This window comes from Tachysurus fulvidraco, chromosome 2 (assembly GCF_022655615.1).
Source record: "Tachysurus fulvidraco isolate hzauxx_2018 chromosome 2, HZAU_PFXX_2.0, whole genome shotgun sequence".
NCBI classification, from domain to species: domain Eukaryota; kingdom Metazoa; phylum Chordata; class Actinopteri; order Siluriformes; family Bagridae; genus Tachysurus; species Tachysurus fulvidraco.
Window position 1 is genome coordinate 8,972,138 of NC_062519.1, and position 15,985 is coordinate 8,988,122.

Sequence of the window (15,985 nt, forward strand, 5' to 3'; positions counted from 1 at the left end):
TCTAGAAAATGGAGCCTTCGTGGAATGAAATTCTAATTTGTGATTGTTTTAAATGTGTTCAGGGATAATCTGCACTGATGATGAACCAATAGGTCAGACCAGTGATAACGACTATGTCATGCAGGAACGTGATATTTACTGGAGAGTTATTTAGCAGCTGAATTGATCTCATCTTGGTTGATGATCTGTGCCGAACAGTGTCTTAAGACATGACTGGTTTAATGCTATGGCTTAAATTAGGGATGAAACAAATTTCAACAGGAAGTTCTCAGGAAAAAAATCCAAGAGCAAAAGTTTCAAAAAGTAATCACCAAATTCTAATAATCAGGTTGATCAGATGAAACTAAATTCTAAACATGTTTATTTCTGAAAGATAAGACCAGGTGGCTTGAGCAGTACATTTTAGATCGAATAATTCCAGTTTTTTTTACTTTCATCTATCATCCATGAAGTCATACAGCTAAATGAAGACATATTGTATGTGAGATAAAATCTAATATGCATGTGAATAATATTATTAAACACTATTATACATCTGTGAATGAGAATTCAGAGAATATATACCCAAATTATCAGCAGCATATTCTTGACCATATACCATTTTACCTTCATATGATTTGGGGTAATACACTGCAACCTTGAATTCCCTAATCTTACTAATGGTCCTCCTAATGGACGGCTTCTAAACTTTCTTTTTAATCAGGATAGGATAAAAACGAGTACTTAAAAGTACTTAAAAGTGTAATGAAAGATAGCTAAAAAAAATAGCTAAAAGAGAGTGAGATAACAGTTAGCATTGACATTTTGCCCTACAAAATGCTGTTCTTTGGAAATTGATTTTTTTCTCTTTGATATCTTTCCGCTTTATATCTAACACAGAAGTTAAAAGTATCTCCCTTAGCTCCAAATGCAGGTGTCACTTTAGTCAGGCATGTGGTAGCCTAGTAGTTGGTTGGGCTACCAATCAGAAGGTTGTGAGTTCCATCCCCGGTGCAACAAGCTGACACTGTTGGGTCCCTTAACCCTCAATTGCCCAGTTCTATAAAAATGGATAATGTGATGTCTGCTAAATGATGGAAATGTAAATGTAGTCGCTGTTTATATGAAAACACAGCTAGTCAAGCGTTTACTTTACGTCTTGCCAGTTAACCATATTCCAAAGTTTTTTCTCAGATCTGAGCGATTTTCTTTTTGCCATGTAGATTCAAAGGGATCAGCTGAGCCTGCTTAACATTTTGCTACATACACAGAGAATGTTAGTGTTCTTCCACACTCTTTCAGCCGCTCTTGTATGTTAGTATATTACATATTAGTTTTCAACAATGTGCAGATTCCGCAAACGTCCAGACAAGTGTAGTTTCCATGCGCCAAATATTTCCATATTTGGAACTTTGAGTGCTTCCTTCAGGCACCAGGTAGCTCCGTCTAGCTGTTGGTTATTCTCAAATTACATTCTACCTCACTAACTGCTTGGGTTCTGTGGTGAAAACTGCAACGCACACACAGACACACACTTAGGAAAGCATCACACAAGACTCGAAACTGTGGATTAGACATTCTTCTGGTTCATGCTGCTCTGGGAATTTATTAAGTGCTTTTTTTTTTTTAATTTTCTCTTATTTTTTGTTTTTTTTGTTTTAAATTTTCCACTTGCGCTGCTGTCTGGAGTTGTGGTATGGACAGTCAAGCAGCAAGAGTCACAGTTCGTCACTTTTTTCAGGCCAGAAAATCCATTTACATCACATCATTTATCTTTTTTTTTTTTCTTTTTTTTTTGAGACCACAAACATTCCAGCAACACACTCTAAGGGGAGTTGGGGGTGACAATCAGAAAGCATGACGTTTTGCATAGTATTAAATGAACAAGGACATTGAATTCTTTATTTACAATTATTGTATAGATTTTTTTTTTAAAAAAAATCATAAAACAAGATGAATGAACACTTATCATTTACCCATAAATCGCTAGAGTGCCAAAAGTATCAGTGGCATGTTATCTTCTTTGTTCCACAAAATGCATGCTGCTAAGTACAGTACATAGAAGCTGATGTATTGCAAGAAATATTATTATTCAGAATTATTAGAACTCCTAAAAACAATCGATGGAACGGGATGTGGTTATCAAACTGTGTTGTTGTTGGGATTGTTTTGTTGTTGTTGTTTTGCAGGGAATTGTCGTATCTCTAAAAACAGAGTCCGGCTCTTTCTTTCTGTCTACAAAGTACTTACCATTTTCATTCACATTCACCATTAGAAATGAAACTGTTTGTTACCAGAGAAATGATGACAGTGTTGGCAGAAGTTGCTCTGAAATAAATTACAGAATAACAGGGAAGTTTACAGGAATCTGATATGGATTGTTGACATTTGAATTTTGTTACGCATGCCTGAGCTAGCGATTAAAGCTTTATGCACCATCTCAACACGAGGAAAGAAACTGATAAAACTAAAAAAAAAAACAAAAAAAAAAAAACAAAATCAAGTGAGGACCTAAGGAAAGTGAGATTAGCTTGCATATTAAGCATAAGATCATGCTTCCCCGTAGTTCCAATTTAGGAGATAATATTATAGGAGAATCTGAAGGATCTCAGTTACATCAGTTCCCTCTGTAAATGTGCCTTCGTTTCGTGTCGTCCTCTCTATAGCACAATAAATAGTAAATAGCTACTGAATACTACTTTTGAGATGCTAGAGTATATTTTACTGACCGCAGGAAGACAAGCTTTGATTTTTAACACACAGAAGCACATCTAAATTTACACCACAGAAATTCATTCATATCTGGATAGTGCAGAAAAATGATCATCATATATGTATAATCTTTTCTTCTTAGAAAAAAAGTCAAAAGCCACATTCCGTTATTGTTTTTTTTTTCCTTTCTTTTTTTTTCTTCACTTTGTTGTGGGTTTTTTTTTTTGTTCCCCTAAGTTTCATTTCGTTTTTCGGTCGTTCAAAATGTCAACAGCTCTGCAGCCGGGTTCTGTCTTTCAAAGAAACGAAATCTAGAAATGAAAAAAGAAGAATCAACACAGTATATCACAAGAATTTCAACACAACTCTGATTTCCATTGAAGCCAAATAATAATTTACATCCTTTAGAACATAAAAATTGAAAAACAATCTGCAGCCTGTTACGGTCACACAGAGGAGAAAAGAGATTTTTTTGTGCTAAATAAGCAGTTTTTCTAAACTATATCTTTAAATCCAACCTGAAATGGATGCTAGTATTCAAGACGGACTGAAATGTTTCATTTCCAAGCAGTGAATGTAAAACAAATTAAAACAAAGCGTGTATAGAAATTAAACTTTCGTCTTAAAGTCCAAGTCGGGGCGAGTTTAAGAAGAAGGGGATTGTTCAGAGTTCATCCCAACAATCGTATAACACTAAAATGCCACGTTAATTATATAATCCCACTATATTTTGGTTTCTTTTATAATCTTCTAAAAATATCTACATTATATGACAAAATAGCAGGCAAGTCCAGCACACGGTTCGTAATAAAACACCTAGAGGAGTGTATGTGACAGGTTGAGCTTTTCCAACTATGTCTGCCATATGGTTTTAACTCTAATGATTAAAAAAAAAAAAAGAAAAAAAAAGGACGCATCTAGGTTTTTTTGTTTTTTTTTGTAAACAAATTACATTCTCTTTAGGACATAAATAAGTTAAAGTAGTTAGAGTCATTGAAGCAGAAACAAGGCAACATGCCAACAAAGATAAACTCTGTATATATTTATATATTTATGTATATTATATATAGTATTTTTACGAAATGCTATTTTCCATAGGTTCTTCTTTTTCCAACAGGTGCAAAATCTACTTGTGCAAGTCGAGCCCTGCAACCTCGATACACAATTTATTCATTAACCAAATAAATCTATACAGTTAGGTACATGCCACACACGATACTCAGAGATCAGTGAATCAGAGTCTTAAAAGTTGCAGCCCACGGCACTCCCCACCAAATTAAATCCAAGAAATGAAATCAAATCGTTTTCAAAATAAAAACCCGGGTAATGTACATTCATGCAGGAGAAGCAGTTAAGAGTAGCTGAATTCGATTTAAATAATTCTCACTGTGGTCCGTTGCGTTCTCAGGAAAAGGGAGTTGGTCCGTTTCTGTTTTTCAAGTCGATCCAGAAAACGTTCCAATTAAAATCTCGATCTCCTAAAAGCATAAGCGGAGAAGAAGGAGGGGAAAAAATAACACGCTTCGGACCACACGTTCAGTCAGCCGCACGTTTGTGCGTGTAACGTGTGTCATCCTGTTTGAGGATTTTATTCGATTTTCCCAGGTGATCAGGGCTAGAGCGAAGTCTCCAGACTATGAAGTGGGCTCCCGGGACTGGATGAGGCAGCAGATTTACTTGTGTCGGTGGTGAGGTTTATGCCGCTGTCAATGGCATTGTTGTTCTTGTTGGGAGATGAAGGCTGGCTTGAATTCTTCCTGGCCGCCTCGTCATCTATGTCAGTGTCGTCTATGAGAGGGATGTGGGGTGTCGAATCCTCTATTCTAAACTCAGGATGGGTCATGAAGTTGTGGATGGAGGTTCGGGATTCGGGTTTTTCCAGGCCTTCGTAGAGAGAGCTACGGAATGCGTTTACCACGCGGATCTGCGAAAAAGGACAAAGATCAAAATAAATGAGTTCCCTTTTAATAGTGAGAACCAATACACCGGGAAGATAAGAACGAGAGAAGGCCACAGGAACCTCCATAATCCGCAGCTACAAAACTCAGAAAGGCATTCCCAAAATCACTAACTCTATCGTGCACTGAGGCATTGTTGCACCACGTTTGAAAAATCAATTCAAACGATAGCTCAAACTTAAGGGTAAAAAGAACTGTAAGAAAAAAAGAAACCAAAAAAAAAAAAAAAAAGCCAAACAATAGAAATAGAAGCAGAGTTCCTTTCTTTGCACAGCACAGAATACGGTATACAGTGAAATCCGTTTTTTTGTATACCTAGAGACAATTTCTGTTAATTTTCAAAGGAAATAAAACACATGCAGCTTTTTTATAGTAAAACAAGGTAAGAGGAAAAGATAAGATTTCAGACCCAGGATGAGTTTAGAATAAACACATCGAATGAGTCGACACAAGCACAGGATACGGAGAGATGGCTGAGATGACATGAAGTTCTATGCTTCAGGAAGCATAGAGTCACAACACTATGGCAATAGACCAAGCACCAGTACAACAACACAATGAAAACATGCAGCTCAGGACAATTCTATGTGAAGACACTTAAAACGAACACAGGAGCACAGACTCACACACAGACACACACAGACACACACACTGCACGTGAGTAAGAAAAGACGAGAACAGACTGCAGTCTGTTCTCTTGACAACGCCATGCGGTTTTTTTTTGTGTAAACACTCAAGTATAGGCCACAAAATTGTTCTTGCTCATGTTTGCTAAGACAAACTGTCTTGTTTTCTGGAAATGACTGCAGCTACACAGAACTGTACCAAGTCACAGTATATATAATAGACTTAACGGCCTAAAATAATCAGATCCTTATGGTATATATTAGGGATGTACCATCTGGCTAATGGGACTATCTGCAGCAGTTAATGAACAGCTTGAAGAGGGAAAACAGGCTGACATAATGTGACAATCAAGTATCATTTATCAGCAAAAGGCTTTACAGAATGTCGCCCAATACACACTCTGGGTTCAGTTCAGACTTTGGCAAAGGTAGTTTGGTAGTTTCTAGTAATCCATCAATTATTATTCTTTTTTTAATCCTCCTTTCCTTCCAACTAGGGAGGGTGGAATCATACATGAGCTTACAGACAGATACCCACGATAGGCTGGTGTCACTGTGATTGACAGGCGAGAGAGAGAGAATGTGTCATGTCTCTCATCCTGTCCAGAGATGGATAGATTAATCAGATTTTTCCATTTTTTTTATTTACTACATCAGTAAATAAAATATAATTTGAGCAATCAACATGAGAGCAGTGGGCAGTGTCAAAAAAAAAAAAAAAAAACTTTCATGTGGACAAGTATGTACTACATTTATTCACATGGAATTTACACCTGTTTTGGTGTGTCCAGGTTTAGCATTGAATGTCTCTGTCACACCTGTTTTGGTGTGTCCATGTATAGCATTAAATGGCTCTGTCATGTGAAACACCACAGCGGTGGTTAATATAAAGCTAATATGACAGTAAACACTCGGGGCTTTAAGAATGTGTAGTTATTCAGAAGTAGTTCTGGTTTTTAGTCTACTAGATACAATATATTCACAGCAAAGTTCCAAACCAAAAAAAAAAAACAAAAAAAAACGAATGCTATTTTTAAATGTTAAGTAAGTGATGATATCAAACCCATTTCTGCTCTCTGAGATGCACCAAGTGTCTGTTCATCAGCAGTGAAAATAATACTAAAATCCTGTGTAAGGGAATCCCAACAGAGGTAAAAACGTCTCACAACAGTGAAAACCGACAGTGTCCTGATTCATTTTATATGAGATAAAAATAATTCTTTAGTTTATATATAAAATTCCCAGTAGACTGCCATTCTACATAAAAAAGGTTAAACATCCATGGTAATGTAATCTATTATCTCTCATTTATCCCACTAAAACTTCACACCTGACTGGCTACAACAGCAATAAACAGATTTTCCTTTTCATATTGTTTTGTGCTGACAATGTGGATGTAAGACTCGAATAGTGAGATTCAAATATCTGTGCACATCCCCAATATATATCTATATCTGTTTTACACTATCTATAATGTATATCTGTCTATCCAGGTGTTTTCTGTAACCATTTATGTACTAATATTTGCATGTCTTCTCTGTGATAAAATACTGTGGTGTTTGATCTTATCTGCAAAGGGCCGGTGTAGGTGATGGTTTTTATTCTAATCTAACATGAGCCACACCTTATTAATCAGTTGTTCTTTGGAAATTGATGATCAGGTTTGGCTTCTGAATGGTCGGATTGAAAACTTTCTGCACTTGCTCATCTTTTCTGGGTAGGACTGGACACCCGTGGTCTAGACTCTTGCCTTGGGAAGATATATTCTTTAAATGTTTAATGTATTTGCTCTGTTGCATTCAACAATGCAGTGGCAGTGGTTGCTCAACTGGTTAAGGCTCTGGGTTGTTGATCGGAGGATCGGGGTTTTAGGCTCAGCACAGCCAAGCTGCCACTGTTGGGCCCTTGAGCAAGGCCCTCAACCCTCCCTGATCCAGGGGCGCTGTATCATAGCTGCCCCTGCACTCTGACCCCCAACCTCCTCAGTTGGGGTATGTGAAGAAAAGAATTCCACTGTGCTGTAATGTATATGTGGCGATAATAAAGGTTTCTGTCCCGTTCTGTTCTTTTAACTGTTGATGTCTTGATGCTAGCTTTCGGCACAAAAGTCAAGGCATCCAAATTATCCATGATGTCTTTTATAGGTATTAGTTCTTTGTTAGGAAATGCAGAAACCCTAGGTTTTCTGGAAGGAAACTTTCTAAACTTGAAGAACTGAATCTATTAAACAAACACTGGACTGGAATTAATCTTAAACATCTTGATTAACTATAATAAAATGTGCATATTCTTCCATTAATATATAACTCAGTGATAGGAAAAAAATGCTACTATCAAGCTATCCAATTTGACTCTTCTTACTTTTGTTCAAACTAGCAAGTGGAAATAAAACCAACACACAGAAAAAAAACAATGAGAAAACGAATCACAGCGATGGAAAACCGGCCTAAAGTTCAGCAAGACTTGACAGCGTAAAGCCACGAGACAGAACGGGCCTCGTCAGGCTCACACAGACTACACAAGACAAGACTATGATGAAGACCCAACACTTTCTTCACACGTCTTCACAAAGCTGTGCAGAAAAAAAAACAGTCACAATAATAATAATCAGAATAATATATTTTCAACTTGATTACAAAACATATCTAGTGATATTGAGGATATTGTTGGATTAAGGATATTGTTGGCTTATACTTGAATGTTTACGCATCCTGGTGAGTTTGTTTTTTTTGCGAAAGGTTATTAGTTCACATCAAATTTAGCAACAGACAGCGGGTGGGGGACTCACAACCTGAAATTCACGCCATAGGCTGCACCCTCACTCCAAGGCGATTAGCACTCTGAGGGAGACAAACACATATTGGACACTGAGACAAGAACTCCTCTGAGGAATGGGTGGGTAAAGTCAATCATTTATATACAGTTACAGGAAAGCAAGAAAAGAACATCAGAAAATAGCAGAAAGAAGCAGAAAAGATGGTCAAAGATGCCCTCTGATGAGAAGAGTACTGTAAATACACTCTTTATAGTAGAAATGACTTCCTTTAGTCATTAATTGAAAGCCTTTAACCTTCTACATAAAACATAAAAAACACTTTTTTAAAATTATTTAAAAAATCTAAACATTATCAGGAATTTTGGTGTATGTTGCCATGTTGATATTCATTCATTCATTTTGTACCACTTATCCGAACTTCTCGGGTCACAGGGAGAATGTGCCTATCTCAGGCGCCATCGGGCATCAAGGCAGGATACACCCTGGACGGAGTGCCAACCCATCACAGGGCACACACACACTCTCATTCACTCACACAATCACACACTATGGACAATTTTCCAGAGATGCCAATCAACCTACCACGCATGTCTTTGGACTGGGGAGGTAACCAGAGTACCCGCAGGAAACCCCCGAGGCACGGGGAGAACATGCAAACTCCACACACACAAGGTGGAGGCAGGAATCGAACCCCCCAACCCTGGAGGTGTGCCACTAAGCCACCGTGCCCCCATGTTGATATTATTAACCATTATTATGAAAGTTGAAAAATACAACTAAATAAAAGTTTTTTTTTCTTCTAAATAAACACGTAATTCTTCCTGTAATTAATCTGTAGGTCTCACATTCCTTTAAAATGAACTCCAGCTATTAAAGAAAACCTATTTCAGACAATTTAAAGAGTTTTTGAAGAGAATTGTTTCAAAGTTTGAATTATTTCCAAAAGCTAATCAGATCAGCTGTTAGTTACATTGATTTTCCACCAACATTCAACCAATTGCCAGAATCTCAGAATGATCCACAGACAAACAGAAATCATCAAACCTCTACCACGTGGTGCAGAAGTTTAAAAAATGCAGATTACTGAAGAATAGCTGTAGAGCTCTTTTAAGGTGTCACTCAGAATGATGTTCAATTTGGAAAAAGTTTGAAGGAAAGATGGATGGTTATTCATATGACCATCAATTACTTGTATTCATCTAAGTAATAGATTTTTTTACCTTCTAGAAAAAAATAAGTAAAAGGTATATCATCTTATGGCAACAGCATGAATTTATTTAATTCGGCTACACGGTGTGGTGAATTGAGGTCAGGCCAAAAAAAAAAAAAAAAAGGAAAGTGCGGTTATATAAACAATAGTCAACAACAGTATGATAACCGATTCAAGCAGTTAACATACAATCCACTTGGCTTTGTACAAACCACAATAACACATTTCATATTGATCCAACTCCTTCGCTGTACAATGTTTATATCACTCTGTTGTGGTTCTTTGCTCCCTGTTCAGGATCACCACAAAGATCATCTGGTCCACTTATTTGATTTTGGCACACGTTTTACACCGGATGCCCTTCCTGATGCAACCTTCTCATTTAATTTGAGCTTGGGACCTGCACTTAGAGTTAATCCCTCAGTGTCTGGGATAGTTTCCTGCCCAGGAATCAAACCCAGTCTGTGGCAATGACTGCTGCTGGACCACCAAGATCACGCTGCAACATACAAAGTAAATAACTAATATTTTATTTGTTTCCCTAAACCCAAATGTATAGATTGCTCTACTGTATATCTTTTGGTCACGATTAATTTTTTATATTTAATACTCACTGTACACTATCATTATATAGCTATTTACAATTTCTTTTACTTCATAATGCATAATACTTAATAGATATAAGGCATTTGCCAAGACCATGTGCTTCTAAATGAGATAATTAAATATATCTGATTTCAGGATTATATGGAATAATAACAATTGATGGAGAGCAATCTAATATTAGCATTTGTTTTGAACCTAGCATGTGTATGTAGTGTTGTATTTTGGTGTCCTGGCTGTCGCAAATGAAGGAATTAGTGTTAGGTCTGTGGTGAACTCAGAGTTTGCTCTGAAGAATTAGTTCCTCAAGAGCTCTCGGTTGCACAATTATAAACTGTTGTAGAAAGGACATTATTTACATTTACATTATTTACTGTCTAGTGTCACCCAAACGAGGATGGGTTCCCGTCTGAGCCTGGTTCGTCTCAATGTTTCATCCTCATATCATCTCAGGGAGATTTTGCTCATCAGGGATAGAGTTAGATAGATAGAGATTTATAGTATTTTAAATTTTAAGATAATATTTTTAAATACATTTTAAACCTGAAATTCATATATTAATTACTTTATTTTTATACTTGTTTTATTTTATTTTTTCTTCTCTTTCCATAATTTGGTAAAGCTGCTTTGAAACAATGTGAACTGTTAAATAAATTGAATTGAAAATATCAAATTGAAATACACTCGGTCTATTTTGGATTTGATTTTTGAATTTTTCCAGAGGGCATCTGAGACAAGCACACAGAAAGTAGTCACTCACGGCCAGCAGGAACAGCGGCAGTGCTGGTGGGAGAGGAAAGGGCATTGGACAAGGACATGTGACTAGGACTAGAAACATTGGTTACATCCTGATTCTGGCTGGTGGTGGAGGACTGGCGCCTTAGTGCTCCCTGAAAGGAAGTCCCGCTCTTGAACGTGTTCACAACCTCGATCTGCAACAAGGGTACAGACAGTAGATACATCAAATCCACATTTCAGTACTGGTTTGGAGCATTAGGTTTGAAGGCACAATGTTTCACACAAAGTCATCTGTTTCACAGCATTGTTACAGAAATTGAAATAAAACTGTTGTTTGAGTGAACGAGAAGAAAGAATGTCCAAAGGTGTTCAGTACCTGCCATCTGAAGGAAGCACTGCTAACATGAGGAATTAGTGAAAGTAAAACCAAATGCATAGAAAACATCATGCAAACATTCACAATTATACTTTTTCAGTCATTTCATGAACAATTTTGAACAATGGGACTTCTTCTTTTAGTAACCCTTAAATTTGGCTTAAATTGTTGCTAGCAGATTCTGAGCTGTTTTCCATATATAGTATTGCACATAAAAAAACAATTGCAAAGTCTGGTGAAAATGTCTAATTGTCCCATGTAATAGAAGCAAAAACCGTGTTCAAATTTACTCAAATTAGAGATAGATTAAAACATTTGGAGAATGTGCTGTTAACCAGAGAACATGCTGTAAGTACAGTAAATATTTTCTCTCTCTCTCTCTCTCTCTCTCTCTCTCTCTCTCTCTCTCTCTCTCTCTCTCTCACACACACACACACACACACACACACACACACACAAATACACAAACACACACACACAAACAGTTTTTTTAAATGATCCATGTTACAAAATTACTGTTAACTTAAATATGCATGTTATAAAATAAAATAAAAGCACGTCCTTGTCCTTGCTCCATGCAGAACGCTCACTTAGTCCTCCTTGTAAGCTGACTGAAATTTTGTTGTTTTGTTTTTTGTTCCAGAGCATCCTAGTTATGATGTATTTTATTCTAGATAAATTCATCTGATCTGTTTTAGACATTCTGCATTCTGAGTGTTATTTCTACTGTATGAACTCGAATCTGTTTTCTATATTTCATGGTAATTCTATAAAGAATAATGCTTGTCAGGAATCTCACCCTTGAGACAGAGGCACTCAGCAGACATATGCAGCTCACTGTGGTGCAGGCTTCCGTGTTGCCATGTGCTTATTTTCATTGCCATGTGTGTTTTTGTTTTGCTTTATTTCCTGTCATTGGTTGTCTCCCTTGTGTGTTCTGATTACTCATGCCTGTTTTCAGTTTGCTCTTAGATTTAACTTGTATTTCTGTTTTCCCTGTTACTCTGTGCACTGTTTCCTAGTTTTGGTGTATTATTATTATTAGCCCAGTTTACTCCTGACCTACAGTAGCCCGCTTTTGACGGGGATCTTGCCTACAATCTTGGATTTACAGTAACTGTGTGCTCCTTTATTAAAACACTTAAGTGCACCTGTATCCATCTCCTCCTCCATTACCTGACAGAACATGTCACCTACTACATGGATGCAGCAATAAGCAGGAACATGTCAGAGCTCGACACGGTTTAACATAAACCCCCATCTTATTTCAACAACACAGGATTTTTGTTATAATGTTGAGTCTGTAAGTTATTGGAGAGTTGTGAGGAGGGAAAGGCTGGAGATAAGGAGAAAGTGAAGTCCCTAGCCGAGCTTGAGACTGACATGTTAACCTCCCCTGCAAAGCTCCAGGTAGAGTCAGACTACGCAGCATGGTTTCTTCAAGAACTAAACATTCTCCAGCCTCCCGTCAGAGCTCCTTCCAGTGGCCAGCAGAACTGTTTGTAGATCGCCATAACATTTGGCTGTAATTTTGTGTTATGTTTTAAATTTGGCTGCTTGTTCCTTTAATAAAACCCCTGCATCCATCTCAAACTCTATTACATAACACTCCTAACTAGCCACCAAGCTACTACTGACGTCAACAGAGCTAACCATTTGTCATCTTTCTAGAAATTGTTTTATAAAATTCTCTACATATGGTAATATTATTCATGAACTTTTATTCAAAATATATTAACAGCTCTTCTGTAGTGTTGAAGGTCAAAAAAACTACACACTAGGAATTAAAATATGTCCAAAAAAGCAGTCATTTTCTCCTTAGTATTATGGGAACAATAATGACTCACACAGATGATTTGATATTAACTGATGCCGCTTAGAATCCCCATTCCCTTCCTCTACTTTCACATGCTCAGAGCAGGCATTTCCCTTGCTTTCTTTAAAGGTAAGGGATTCAGCAGCTTTAAGATTTATGATTAGTTCAGAATAATAAAATAGTTTTTCATGATAAAAAATGGTAAATCACAAGCAGGAGAAAAATTAGATTTTTGCACAAGCCTATATACTGTAAATGAATTTATTTTCAATTCTACTGCCTGTAATAAACTCTTTTGGATTGTTTTCTATTTTTAATGAGACCTATTAAATACAGCACCCCTGAAAATTTTCTACATTATTATCGCCTGGAGTCTGGTTCATTTCTTTGTTTTTTTTGGTTTCCTCAAAGCTTTCTCAAAAGGAAAAAGAACAAAATGAAAGCTCAGAATTAAAGCTTTCCTTAGTATCAAATTAAAACTATATGCATGCAGAAAAGGCATAAATGCCTGTAAGTCATATCAGGTATCTTAAAAATGATTGCTGTCTCTGTGCCTCGCACCTGAGTCTGGATTCTGCTGAGACCACGGAACCAGAGGATCTGTCCTCGTCGTAACTCCCTCTCAGCATGATCAATTTCCTCCTGATCCTCATTCATTTCCTCTTCTGGTGCATCATCCTTCTGTGTAAGCTGACCAGCTGCTTTCAGGAACCTCAACTTACTGTTCGGGACGGACGATATCACCTGAGTCACACCAAGAAATCACAGGTCGGTATCATAGTGATAAGAAACTTCATTTTAATGTACGATTAAAGTAAAAAAAATGTTTCCTTGAATTATTTGTGGAAAACGTTTTTAAAATTAGATTCCAAAAAGATTCTTTGTTAGTAGGTCACAGACTTTTGTTCAAACATAATCTTCTACCACTATATAGCTTGTACAAAGCACTGCAAATATTTTGTACACATTTTAGCAATTTTTAATCTGTCTCAGTGTATTTGTTCCCCTTCTGTAATGCTATTTGACATAATGATATACACCGAAATGAAAACAGATAGCAAACAGAGTGATCGATTTTAATTTTACGTCAATTTTACGTCTTAGTCATTAAGAATCCAACAATTAACATATACAGTCTATGATAAAAGGCGTTCAGGTTCTAGTATAAATTTTGCACACTACTGTAGGCTGAAATCTAGGTGGATCTGTCTGAAATGTTGTCTCTAACTGAAATAGCAAGATACCTGTCCCCAGACCAGCTCTCCAAGCCCTAAGAACACACACCACATCCACTGTTCAACATCCAGAGGAGAGCAACTGAAGGGTTTCCCTCCAAACTGCACAATAACAATCTGAAACACAGAAGATTATATAACAGAGTTAGAAATTCGGAAAGCCTTATTTTTTTTCTTCTTTTGATTATTTCCATATTCACTTCCTGCTTTCCCTCCTGCTATCAAAAGCCCTAGATTAGTATTTGCTCTTCTGTATCTGTTTATCTCTGTCATATTATAAGCACAATTCCTCTAAGGTTCAAAACCTTCGTGAAACTTAGTAGTTACTCGTCCTTCGAAAATAAACACTCTGTAACAGATACTAAAAGGTACCAATAACTACAACCCAGAAACTAAATTTGGTCCTGTTTGCTCCGAGGAAAATGCTGTAGGATTCCTGGAAAATTCCCTGAGTTCCTGATGTTCCTGCTGTGGAAACAAAGCTTACATCCTGAAGTCATTACTATGAATTTATTATGCATTTTCAATGACCAAGGAGGGCATACAATGTGCTTTTTCACTAAGATAACATCACCAAGCTGGATATTTGTGTAATGGTCAAGAATATGAAATACGAATAAAAGTTTGTGAACATCTTTATGTCCTCATTGAACATCCATTTTAAATATAGTCTCTCTATACTGTAAGAATAACCTCCGATTTTCTGTGAAGGATTTCTACTAGATTTTGGAGTGTTGCTGTGGGGATTTGTGTTTATTCGGCCACAGGAGTATTAGTGAGGTCAGGCGGTGATGTTGGGTGAAGACATGTGCATTTGCATTTGTGTTAATTAATACCTGAATTCCAAGAGTGCCCAGAACAATAGAGCAGAAGATAGGGTTTCGGAAAATGCCATCAAACACGTTCCTCTCTCCGTGAATCTTGCGGGCGTTGATCTCGTTGAAGAGCTGCATCATGACAAAGGTGTTGAAGATGATGGTGTAATGTTCAGATGGAGGCGAGTGCAGAGGTGCGTTCCTGCCACTGTCGATGTCAAAGAGCTGCTCGCCTACACAAAAGTGGTTATGCAATCAGAAATATATTTCTTTTCTTTCTGCGTAGTAAACGTTCTATATCTCTGGTATTACAGAGTAATGTCTGAAAACATCTAATCTCCCCCAGATTTCAGGAAGCATACCCTTAAAATATAATCAGGGAAATTATCATTTTAAATGTATACAGTTTTTACTGTATAAGAAAGACATACCCACAAACAGTAGAGTGAAAATGATGACAAGCTGGTAGATGCCATGGCCCAGAATGTTCTTGGTCATGGTACTAGAGATGAGCGGCTTGTTGCGGCCATACGGTTTTCTCATGAGCAGAGATTCAGTAGGAGGTTCCGTGGCCAGAGCCAGGGATGCAAAAGTGTCCATGATGAGGTTCACCCACAACATCTGAACAGCTTTCAATGGAGAATCCTGACAGAAAAAAAAAAAGAAAAATGTGGTCAGAGATACAAAGTAGAAGTGGTTGCTCGGTAGTTAAGACGTTGGATAACTGATCGGAAGGTTGTGAGTTAAAATCCAAGCTTCTCCAAACTGACACTGCTGAGTCCTTAATATGGCTTCCGAGATTTAAAGCATGCATTTTGTAAATTCTATGTGCACCAACATTGCAGGGTAAACTTTGATAAAACAGTCTGCAGCTCAGTGTAGAGTAGAAATAACCTTTACCTTGATTTTTCTAGGCCAGTGTTCCTTAAGGAAATTCAGCTAAGTTATTACAGAGGGCTGGAACTAGGTCATCTGCCTTGGCCCAGTATTATTATGGTTATTATTATGGTTGTGTGTTACTGTAGCCATGTTAAGAATACAGTACGTCATTTAATTGGAAAGTTGAAAATGTAATACTTGGTAATTTTTTTTCTAATTGTGTTGAATTACTACATATTCAACAATTTAAAATAAAAGTCAA

The 15,985-nt window shown here is 37.1% G+C and overlaps 1 protein-coding gene across 12 annotated transcripts in view; it reads right to left on the reverse strand.

Annotated features, from left to right (window-relative positions):
- Nucleotides 1-1,849: 1,849 nt before the first annotated feature.
- atp2b2 (ATPase plasma membrane Ca2+ transporting 2) overlaps nt 1,850-15,985 on the reverse strand; it is a 159,450-nt gene continuing 145,314 nt past the window's right edge. For 6 of the 12 annotated variants that reach the window (XM_027165455.2, XM_027165456.2, XM_027165458.2 and 3 more), the window contains 5 exons: nt 15,276-15,489; nt 14,866-15,077; nt 14,039-14,146; nt 13,356-13,538; nt 1,850-4,615 (listed from right to left, as the gene is read on the reverse strand). In XM_027165455.2, the coding sequence (XP_027021256.1) occupies nt 4,307-4,615; nt 13,356-13,538; nt 14,039-14,146; nt 14,866-15,077; nt 15,276-15,489 (1,026 nt within the window). In that variant the 3' untranslated portion in view covers nt 1,850-4,306. Of the gene's footprint in view, nt 4,616-8,063; nt 8,116-10,624; nt 10,797-13,355; nt 13,539-14,038; nt 14,147-14,865; nt 15,078-15,275; nt 15,490-15,985 lie in introns of all 12 variants that reach the window. The other 6 variants (XM_047809999.1, XM_047809993.1, XM_047809998.1 and 3 more) reach the window with 5 other exon arrangements.